At 43.8% G+C, this 12,013-nt stretch overlaps 1 protein-coding gene across 5 annotated transcripts in view; it reads right to left on the bottom strand.

Moving 5' to 3' along the window:
• C1QTNF7 (C1q and TNF related 7) overlaps nucleotides 1-9,299 on the bottom strand; it is a 41,445-nt gene extending 32,146 nt beyond the window's left edge. The window contains exons 1-2 of one of the 5 annotated variants that reach the window (XM_083698448.1): nucleotides 9,058-9,299; nucleotides 6,532-6,655 (exon numbers count right to left, since the gene is read on the bottom strand). Coding sequence is in view for 1 of the 5 variants with exons in the window: in XM_083698446.1 (XP_083554572.1) it covers nucleotides 8,680-8,746 (67 nt within the window). In the remaining 4 variants the exon portion in view is untranslated. The other 4 variants (XM_083698447.1, XM_083698449.1, XM_083698446.1 and 1 more) reach the window with 4 other exon arrangements.
• Between the last annotated feature and the right edge of the window lie 2,714 nt (nucleotides 9,300-12,013).

The following is a 12,013-nucleotide window of genomic DNA, read 5'->3' as shown; positions in this document are numbered from 1 at the left end:
AGATGTTCTGGCTTATGGCACAGACTTTGCGTTCCAGATTTTGACAGTGTTCCAGAAAGGGTTGTGAGCCGAGAATAGCCAGGGGTGGTCCTCATTTCGCTTAAGCACATTGTTGCACACAACCCCAGTCTTCGAGCAGGATGAGATTCCAGGGGTTCGAGGTGTTTACCCAGGGTTTTGCGTTCCCTTTGGAATGAAGCACAGCAGAGAATGTGGTGTCTCAGCCAACAATAGAGGGGTTCATAGCATTCGTATCCCATAGCTACAGCCTTGGATTCAAACAGAAATCAAATACCAGTCTGATTCTCTCTCCAGGTTGCTGCTATCCCTCTAGCTCACATCACTGCAGCACTAAACTCTGGCTTTGTCCTTCTAACTATATGTGAGCTGAGGGATGGGCTCCATCTTGCACAGAGCCCCTTTCCTTTGTTCCCCTTAATGGCCCATCGCCCAGGCAATTGCCTCATCAGGAAGCTAGCTCATATTTTAACACTTGCTGGGATCTAGGGGTTGGAAGGGTCTCAGCATACAGCCCACCCAACTCATAACAACAGCTATAAGCTATCGTTACCTGCCAACAGAGAGCTGGAATAAATTCTTAGGTCAGCAAGGCATGGCATTTGCAACAGATAAAGCCCAAATAGTACATGGGTTAAACAGAAGCCAGTATAAGTACTTTGGCAAAATATCTGCCAAGCCATGCAGAACCAAGAGGCAGGGGACAGATTTGCCCTTCTCTTCAACAGCCCAGATCTTTAACCCCCCCTGCCCTGCAGAAGTCTGAAGGACAACCCCCATATGGCAGAAGGAAAAGCAGGCTGCTCAAGGACATGGCGGCATGAAGGGGGCACATGTGTGCTTTGACCCTGCTGCTCCCAGCAACCGATAATCAAGGGTGCTCCTACCAGATTACCTTCAAGACCGGGGGGTTCTTTTTATTGGTTGAGTGTGACAGAAAGTTGAGAGCCCCCACCCACACCAGACGGATGTCCACCGTTCCTTGTGTTTATTTTAGCATTGCTTTTAGTATTATATGTCTTGTGTTTCCCAGATCTCCAAAGTAAGATTCCAATATTCATTTCCTTTAACAAAAACCCTGAAATCCACACCCTTTGTGAACTACAACTTTGCATTATTATAAGAGAGAGAGTTGTAAAAATAAACTGAGCACTACTTCCACAGCTGTTAGCTTCAGGCATGTTCATCTGGCATAAGAGAAGGATGAGTCTTGGGCCTTAGCCTGCCCTCATACTGACTCCACAACCAGACACAGAACATTAGCACCCAGTTAAGGAGACATGACACCTGCCTGTACCTTAAATTTCCCTGACCCTGTGGTCTGTCCTCTCCTGTACTCCAGGTTTGGGATTGTTTGTGCAACCAGCAGGCAGGGACAAGCCATAAGCCCATTTCTCCTTGTTGTATTAGATTTGGCAAAGCAGTATCTGAACACAGCATGTGACACACAATAGTACAATCAGGCAGGTGGAAACTGACTTCAAATTTACTGATCTCAAAGAGAACATTATTATTATGATTTTAAATTCAGGGAAGGAAACTGCCCCAAGCACTGCCTAGCCAAAGTTAAACACTGCAGTTCTGTACACTGACTAGCCAGGCTTTTAAAACTAATTCCTGGATAAGATGTAGATGCATCATGGCTTTTGCACAAATTGGCCTTATTCCGATGAACCATGCGTTTTGACTAAGGCCACTGATGGGGATCATAAAGGAAACTTGCTGTTCCCGACATACTAGTGGCATATAAACATAAATAACCAAGCACAATCAGAGAACAATACCCTACTCTGCATCTTCAGCCACTGACAAATCTTTCTGCCTAATTAAAAACATTTTAAATGTGAGGCCATTATATTCATCCCGCTTCATTATCTTCCATGAAGACTGAAGCTTCCCACATCAGCAATTGAAACAGATGTTGGGTTAGAGCACAATTAAGCCAGGTGGCCTTTAGAAATCGGGAGAGCTAAAATTAGTTTGCCAGAACCCTTTTGGCTGCACGCAATGCAGTCTTTGAGGCAGACTGTTGCCGTCCCTCCTCTAAAGATACCTCCCCCCACTTTTCCTCTGGCCTCACCACATGCAAACCTTCATCAGCAGACCTTAAAAGGTGGCATTCAACACAAGCCCTACTCAGAGAAGACCACGCCCTCCAACATCCCTCAGATGGAAACAGGGAGATTTCTCACTCCGCCGCAACTGACCCTCCTCAATCCCCCATTTTTTGTCACCACAGAGTATTCCCACCACCAACGGGACACAGCGCACACACCATCCACCGTCCTGAGAAAACCCCTTAATCCTGATTTGGTTTTATTCTTTGGTAGATTTGCAAATAGAAAAGCACACACCAATAAATAAATTTTAGAACGGGGCAAGACTAGACACGGACACACAAAGCAAATCAGAAGCCTGGATGGCTTTTGTAATTCCGGGACTGACCCTGGAAAATAGGGACACTTGGAGGGTATGGAAGACCTACTGATGTTTAGGGACATGACTAAGTTAGGTTCATTAATTTCAATGGGTCTACTCTGAGGAGGACTAGTTGAGGTCAATGGCTCTCCTCTGAGAAGGACTAGGACAGCTCTTTATATTTTCAACAATATTCTTCTCCAGGCTTCCTCAACCTCGGCCCTCCAGATGTTTTTGGCCCACAACTCCCATAATCCCTAGCTAGGATGGTGGGAATTGTAGTTTCAAAACATCTGGAGGGCCGAGGTTGAGGAAGCCTGTCCTGATTGATTGATTGATTGATTGGCCGGCCTTAACCATAAGGCTACAGCATCATGGTATTTTGCAGTACGGACACAAACTGGGAGCAAAAATTTCACCATAAAAGAGCTCTTCATCAATGGGAACAAGTATCTAGATTAAATTAGGCAGTTGGAACTTTATAATTTTATACAATGTCCTGCACTTTTAGCCATGAGGTCCTCATCATCAAAAAAGCAAATTAAGATCGTAGCAATAATGAAAAAGGTCATAGCTCTTGTCTCTGATTTTTTTTTTATTTTTTATTTTGCAGGGGTGTGTAGGGAAGAGGGGGAATTAGACACAGACATGAGGGGTTGGTATATCTTGGAACACCACCCACACAATAACATTCTGATTTTTTAAAACACTGCTGGGATTACAAGATCTATCACCAGATCCAAAGGAGAAAACCAATAGTGTCACTGTCTCAGTCGGCAGGAGGGGTCTCTGGGATAGTGTTGGGAGCCACCCCCCAACCCCCCCCCTCTGATTATTATTGGGAGAGCTTACAAACATCTCCTGGTGGGAATGATGAAAACACAAGGGTGACAGATGGGGTAAGACTCAGCTGAGAGCTCATTTCAAGCCTGAAGGAAGTGAAGAAATCTTCCTTCCATCTCTATATCTGCAGAGTGTTGACGGTGAAAGCAGTTCTGAGGGGTGATGAAGGGTCTCATATATATTTCCTGGCCTTTGTAAGGTGGAGTAGGACTCTGAGAGGCCCCTTGTGACTAGTTTGCAAAACACTTGGCAGAAAAAAACACCACCCATCTGCTCCAACCTAAGACTTCAAGCTGACTGTAGAGTTACTGGATGTGCTGGAGGTTTCTGCCTGTTTTTTTTAGTGTGGGTACTTTGCAGCTTTTTCTACCCGAGGATGTGGATAAGAGTTCTCTATTTTTGCCTGCTTAAAACAACCACTGGTAGTGTGGGCAAATGGATGGAGCACATTCTAAATGTTGTGTTGTCCAGCAAAATAACCCTCATGCCTTTACATGATAGCTCAGTTGGGTACAGCAGGCTTCCTCAACCTCAGCCCTCCAGATGTTTTTTTGGCCTACAACTCCCATGATCCCTAGCTAGCAGGACCAGTGGTCAGGAATGATGGGAATTGTAGTCTCGAAACATCTGGAGGGCCGAGGTTGAGGAAGCCTGCCTAAGAGCATGGTGCTGATAATTCCAAGATTGCAGGTTTGATCCCTGTATAGGCAGTTGCATATTTCTGCATTGTGGGGGTTGGGCTAGATGATCCCTGGGGTCCCTTTCAACTCTACATTTCTATGGGTTTCTCACAAAACAAGTCATGCCAGACAAATCTGATTTCTTTCTTTTTTTGATAGAGTTACGAGCTTGATGGTTCAGGGGAATGCTGAGGACAGAGTATATCTTGAATTTAGTAAGGCTTTTGACAAAGTGCCCTATGATATCCTTGCAGAGAAGCTGGTAAAATGTGGGCTAGACAAGGTAACAATCTGTGCATGCAGCCCTCAATAGCTGCTACAAGTTTTAGTAAACAGATCTTTTGCCTGACTCAGGGGCTAATCTACAACATACCAGCAGATTTGTGTGATGGGCCTGCACCTTCTCTTCAGATCGCAGGTGGGGAAACTAGGTGTCTGAATTCCGCCCCCCCCCCCCGGTAAAGAAAAATGGTGAGTCAGAGAAAACACAGGCCTATAAAGCTATTCTCTGGGATGTTAGTTTTCTATAAAGATGTCTTCTTTCTTTAAGCACACCTGCACACTGCAGGGTTAGGGCTGCAGGTCTGAAGCGGCACAGCTGAGCAAAAGATGGGTTGTAGAAGTCTGCTATTATTTAATTAAAATACTTTTATTCCAGCTTTCCATCACCTACATTCAAATTAGCTTACAACATCAAATTTAAAGAGATGAACTTATTACTGTGATAATTATCTGTTTTTAAACCACATATTGAGCGTCTATGATGGAAAAGCTATACAAAACTAGCATGACAGATTATAGGTTATATGAATAAAGACAAGCCAAATGTTAAAATAGCACCAAAACTGGTAGCACTAAACCAGCAGGAAATCCCAAAGTCATTCAGAAGCAAAATACTCTTTTCTGGCCATCTAAAATATACAAACATGGGCACTAGGCAGACATTTTGGGGGGACACATTTCAGTGAGATGTAGTGTCTCCATTGAAGCAATGCCAACTTTAGCTGCCAAATGGGTAACCCCCAAAAGCAGGATGTCTAAGCTTGTGCCTCTGATGAGGATGATATTCATTTATATTCCATCTTTTCTCCTGACAGTGACTGAGTTATGAAGACTGCACTTTCCCATGGCTGGTATTGGGATCAAGTGGATATATAATGGCAGACTTGTCTGCTTAACTGAAACCCAGGTCTACTCATGGGCAGAGTCCATGAGAGCTTATTCTTGGTCTTTTGGCTCTAAGCACTGGGACATCTAGGGATACTCCTGCTGCCTGCTTCTTACATGACTGGGGCCCTGCAGCTGTTACAGGTAATTTAAGCACTGAAGAAATGAACCTATGCTTGGCAATACTGGTAGTAGACCAGTATGAAGTAAGCAGCACATAAGCGGCACACAAAACACCACCAAACCATTCTATGTTCTAAATCTTATATTAATAATACAAAAATTGAGAGAACAAGGTACAAGATCTACTACAGAAGCCACAAACAGAAAAACTCATTCAAATTGTGTCCAAAAGGAAGATTCAATCTTTAAAGTCGCTTCTGGCAAAACCAGAGCAGTGCATGGAAACGCCGTTTACCTTCCCGCCGGAACGGTACCTATTTATCTACTTGCACTTTGACGTGCTTTCGAACTGCTAGGTTGGCAGGAACAGGGACCGAGCAACGGGAGCTCACCCTGCCACGGGGATTCGAACCGCCAACCTTCTGATCAGCAAGTCCTAGGCTCAGTGGTTTAACCCACAGCGCCACCCACGTCCCGCTGCACACAGTAGGCACCTCCAATTCCAAATGCTTCAGTTAGCATGATATGAAGGGACTCTACATGAGAGCATCAGTACATGCATAGAGCTTTGCCATGTGGTGGGGGTCTCTAGCCTCCACCACAGTTATAGAAACTATTTCAAAAGGTGGCAAAATGTGATCTAGGAAGGAACAAATTGCTTTGCTTATTGAAAAAACCCAAATAAGTTGTGCACATCACAGTGACTATAAGCTAAGGACTCACACCTCTGCTCTCATTTATTGTTAGGTACAAAAAGGATGAGGAAAAAACTATAACCAATGCTCTTCAAATGCACAACTTTAAAACATTTAATTTTGAATAGATGCAGGTGCATGCTTTCAAACTGTGCACCCTGTAACTGAAATCCCCCCATGTTTGAAAAGGCCCCCTCGGAACGTCCAGATATTAAAATACAGACTCCTTTCTCCCCCAGGGAATCTGCAGTCTAAAGTCACACAGACCAGGGAAATTTTTATTACAGTACTTGATTCTATTGAGTGTATAAACTAGGCCTTGGGCTTAAATTGTCAATTTATTTATAATGACAACGAAATCTGACTGACTGTTTCCTGTCCTGGTTATTAAGTATAAAAGAAAGCTGCAATCTTGTATTGTATAGAACAAAATGGTATAGAATTTACCTGGGAGTAAGCCTTACTGAAAATGATGGGACTTATGTCTGTGTAGACATGTATAGGCTTGAGCTATAAATCTCTCAGTGAGATTTATAGTGGCTTAAAATGTAGCGAGGCTGTTACTGCACACACCTGACGCACATTACCTTATTTGTTTTCCTGCACCTGCAACACTCCCAAATGCCTATTCAATGAAGCTGTCATCTGCACACATGCAACACCTGCCTCAGATATACACACCTCAGCTTGATTGCATGACCTCCAACATTTCTCCGATGAAAATAGGGACATATTATTATTATTATTATTATTATTATTATTATTATTATTATTCTCTGCCTATTTGACTGGGTTGCTCCAGCCACTCTGGGTGGCTTCCAACATATATAAAAACAATGAAACATGAAACATGAAAAAACCTCCCTATACAGGGCTGTCTTCAGATGTTTTCTAAAGGTTGTGTAGTTATTTTCTTGGCTCGGGATGTCTCAAAACTCCATACGTACCCTCCAATGAGAATAGGGATATCCTAAGAAAAGCAGGACATTCTGGAATCAAATCAGAAACCGGGATGTCTTCTGTAAATCTAGGACTGTCCCTGGAAACAGGGATACCTGGAGGGTTTGTACTTGTGACTTACGTTTTCAAGTTGAATGGAAGTTGGTTTGAGGGGAAAGGCTCAAAACAGGAGTATTTCTCAAGGAACTGCGGCAAACATCTGGGTTATGGCCAACTGCATGTGTACTCAGCTTCAAACAGGAGGAGTGGGAGCACACAGGTGCCAAAGTAAATGCTCATGTGTACACAACCTACATCTCACACTTTATAAGAGGGCGTGAGCAGAGAATGGAAGACTTCCTTTCATTCTAGCATGTTTTCTCACACCAAGTGTTAAGCAGCCGCAATCCTTCAAATGTCAAGAAAGCTCAGTAAGTTCTGCTGCTTTAACATGTTGTGATAGATGTTTCAAATGATGCTTGACTGACCAACCTCTCTCTCTCTCTCTCTCTCTCTCTCTCTCTCTCTCTCGCTGTGTGTGTGTGTGTGTGTGTGTGTGTGTGTGTGTGTGTAAGAAAGAGAAAGAACTGTTTTGGGATTGCTCAAACTTTGCTAAAGCATGACTCCAAAGCCTTATCGTTTATTTTGTATTTGCAGAGCAGTTAGAAAAACAAGTGCATGAGGAGCCATAGCAACTGAGCTAAAGTGAATGTTTGGAATTATGTTCACATCGTTCATGGGAAAGCAAAACCAGAAACATTCAAGTCAGTTGGTAAAGGAATGAGAGAAGCCAAACCAAATATGTATGCCTTTTTTTAAATAAAAAAAGGAAAGAGCAATTGAGCAGTTTTAAACCCTGCTGATCTCAATTCTCATTGAAAGCAAATGACCACAAAAAGTGTTTTAATATGGTTGCATTGTGTCCCCTTTAATTATAATTTTTTAAAATTAAAATGTTCTTCATCATTTACACATTCCTCTCCAAAGGGTCATTCTGTTAATATGCATATAAAATATATGAAAGCACCCATTTCCTCCTCTTAATTAATAGAGAAACTTACCTTCCGTACCAAGCCCAAACTCTTATAGCAACATCCAAAAGGTTTTGTGCAATTAAAAAACAAAAAAAACCTAGCCCCTTCACTGAAATCCAGAAGTTTCAAATGTTAACTTCCTGTGCCTAATATAATTAAAGCTGTAATCTGAAGCACGTTTACAGCACAATCCTAACCATATCTACTCACAAGTACTGTAAGTCCAAGTGAATTCCGTTAGGACTTACTCCCAGATAAGCAGGGCAAGGATTGAAGCCTTAGCCAGTAGTCTCATAGAATCATAGAATTGTAGAGTTGGAAGGGACCCCAATGGTCATCTAGCCCAACCCCCTGCAATGCAGGAATCTCAACTGGAGCATCCATGACAGACGGCCATCCAACCTCTGCTTAAAAACCTCCAAGGAAGGAGAGTCCACCACCTCCCAAATAGAATCATTGAACACAGTGGGACTTACTTGCAAAAATGGAAACACTTCTGCTAAAAACTAAGTTGTTCTGTTTGTACAACAGAGGGCTCTTACAAGCCCTGTTTGCTCTGAAAGGAATGTTCCTATTTTATTGGGATATACAGATCTGCATTTGACAAGATATACACAACGTCTGCAGCAGCAACTTTACAGCACTGGAATTCAGCTATTATTTTGCACAAACCTGCATTTTGAATCTTAGCCCTCTTCATTTTTGTTCCCTTCATTAATTGTTGTTTGAAAAAGCTTTGCAAGAAACCCACTTTCTTCTTACCTTGCTTCGGAGCCACTGATTTCAGCTTTCCCAGAAAAACCGTATGTTTCCTTTGGAGTTGCAACATACTGGTTAAAATCCACGCAAATATAGCTGTCCCAAATGAGTAAAAGTCCTTCCAAAAACAAGGAGAGGTGTCTTTCTGTCAAATAATAGGTTTCTCTGGATTCATTTGGAGCTTGATTCCCAAGTTTTGCAACTGTCTTCTTCAGCTAAATAAACACCCACTCGCTGCCTTGAACTTGAGCCAGCCACTCTAATTTAAAGCAACTGTCAACTTGACTTTTAAATACAGGGAAGAGGTCCCTGCACACTGCAAGAGGCTTCACTGCCTGCTTGAAGCAATACAGCACAGACTGTAATCGTAGACCCGCTTACCTAGGAGCAAGCCCTATGGCGCTCAAGGACTTCCAGAAGACCTACTTCTGAGTAGACCTGTGTAAGATTCCGCTGGTGCACCATATGTCCTGGATAATGATGTGACATAATATTTGGGAAATGCAATCTTTCAAATTGTCTCCTCCTGTGAAAAGAAAAACATAAAAGAAGGGAAACTCCTGTTGTTTCTGGCCAAAGCTGAATTGGTGATGGGTTTCGAAACAAGCCTTACAAACCTCCAGGCTCTGAATGGAAACCAAACGAGCGGATCATCCATAAAGGCTGGCTCAGGGCCAGACGAGACCTGATGCTGGAGAGCGGCCAACATGTTCTTCTTTGGGGCTTTTGCTTTGTTTTGTTTAATGCAGCTGTGTGGTGGTGGGTGATTTAATTCTAGAAAATGGTAGGTACAAAGCTGGGGACAAGGGTTAACTCTATGTAAAAAGATAAAATAAAATAAGATAATAATAATTATTCTCCCAGCAACATGTTCCCAGCCTGAATAGCAGCCTCCTCCTAACCCTCAGGCTGATTGTTTATCAGTATATCCATATCGCAAGCCTATGTTGGTTTTACCAACGTGCATCCACCTGCTCCTGTACATTGTGCAGTGGTACCTCGTGTTAAGTACTTAATTCGTTCCAGAGGTCTGTTCTTAACCTGAAACTGTTCTTAACCTGAAGCACCACTTTAGCTAATGGGGCCTCCTGCTGCTGCCACGCTGCCGGAGCACGATTTCTGTTCTCATCCTGAAGCAAAGTTACCAAGGTAATATTTCTGGGTTAGCAGAGTCTGTAACCTGAAGCATATGTAACCTGAAGCATATGTAACCCGGTACCACTGTACATGCTGGGCTGTGGCGAGGGTTCAGGCTCCAGAAAAACAAGTACCAAGTGGGCAGGTATATTGTCAAGCCTAGAAAGAGGTCCATTTCCAGAACAGCAAACAAGGTCCAGAAGTTCCACAGGCATGTGGATAATCAAAACCAGGCAGGACCAGAAATTAGTCAGTATTGCAGCCAGGCAATTATGGGGTCCGGTAGGCAAGGACTAGTCCTTGAGGTCTGCTGACTGGGTGTTCAGGCCAGCCAGCGCTGCAGCTTAGATGGTGCACTTGAAGCAGAGAGGCTTGCAGGAGACTGACTGCTGGGGAGTCCTGCTTTGAGACCATCCACTGGCCGCTATACAAAAAGATGATTGATGCAGGTAAGGACCCTGGGGTGGTTAACTCCAGTCAAACTTGACTATGTGGTGCAGTGCTCATTTTGCTTTCAGGCCGAGGGAGCCAGTGTTTGTCCACAGACAGCTTTCTGGGTCATGTGGCCAGCATGACTAAACCACTTCTGGCACAACAGGACACCGTGATGGAAACCAGAGCAGCGCACGGAAATGCCATTTACCTTCCTGCCACAGCAGTAGATACCTATTTATCTACTTGCACTGACGTACTTTCGAACTGCTAGGTTGGCAGGAGTTGGCACAGAGCAACAAGAACTCACCCTGTCGTGGGGATTTGAACCGCTGACCTTCTGATTGGCAAACCCAAGAGGCTCAATGGTTTAGACCACAGTGCTACCCGCGTCCCACCTGATTGATACAACCAACTTTGCTTTTGTTATTGCTGTGTTTTTATCTGTGCACAAAAGCACATGTGTGCCTTAATGACCAGCAATGCCATTGTGCATAGGCTCACATCGGGATTGTGTTTTAGCAGTGAGCGCAAGTGCATCAGGAAGGTGGCGCACCAAACAGGCGCAGCTGAATGGAAAGACCCACCCGCTGCGCCGCAAGATTGGACGGGTGATGTTGCCGTGAGGGAAAGGGTCAAGCGCCCCTCTTCAAGAGCTACTGCACTGAGCCAGTTTCAGCCCCTCCTTCTGTACTTTTTGCTGGGGCCTTTTAAAGGAAGAAAGTTCAAATCTGTACTCCCAGCTGGTTGTAAAATGGTGTTTGAGAGCCACTGACGACTATTTATGGCCCTATTTTATGACCTGGCTAAGCTGAAGGTAGAGCTTGTCTCAGGAAGGACAGCACATCGCCCCCCCCCACCCCCGGCAGCCACAGCCTGTTCCTACTTGCTGTTCTCCCTTTATACTGGAATTCTGTGCTTCCTCAGTGGCCAGGTTCCTCCTCTTTCTCTTCCAGGGATGCTTCAGCCAGAGTTTTCCCTCTTGCCTCTTTTCTGTTTCCTTGCCCCAGATGAAAATGCTCAGCCAACTCACTCACAGTAAGCAACCCTACACAGGCAAACCCAGCCCCCTTTGGGTTGAGCAGGGCTTACTCCCAAGTAGCCATGTAGAGCCTGCCATCCTTCGCTCTCTTCCTTACTGGCTAGTTCCAGTTGCTGTTCCCTTTTCTACAACATTACGAGAAGTGAGTGCAACACATGCTCGCAAGACATGTTGTCTTTTAGTTAGTTAGTGATTAGAATATGTCCAAAGAATAAACGGACATAAATCGGACATCAGGAATCACAAGACAGAGAAACCAGTAGGAGAACACTTCAATCTCCCAGGACATTCTATACAAGATCTCAAAGTAGCTGTTTTACTACAAAGGAATTTCAGAAATAGACTGGAAAGAGAAGCTGCTGAATTACAACTTATCACCAAACTTAAAACCATGGAGAAACCTGGTCTGAACAAAGACCTTGGATTCTTATCTCATTATACATGACAAAGCCATTTTTCACCTTTTCACCCCTTGCTTCTTCCTGTAAGACCTATTGCAGTCGTTAAGAGTCGTCAACAGGCTCATCACAGCTATCTGCCAATCACCCATTCCCACCAGCCTTCTGAGTAATACCCCTCCCCACCTTCTCACTATATAGAAGGATCTGGAAACTTCTGTTTCAGTGTATCTGAAGAAGTGTGCATGCACACGAAAGCTCATACCAAGAACTGACTTAGTTGGTCTTTAAGGTACTACTGGAAGGAATTTTTTTTGTTTTGACTATG

The sequence above is a fragment of the Podarcis gaigeae genome (genome assembly GCF_964106915.1).
Source record: "Podarcis gaigeae genome assembly, chromosome: 9".
Lineage (NCBI taxonomy): Eukaryota > Metazoa > Chordata > Lepidosauria > Squamata > Lacertidae > Podarcis > Podarcis gaigeae.
This window is presented reverse-complemented; position numbering and strand designations above follow the sequence as displayed.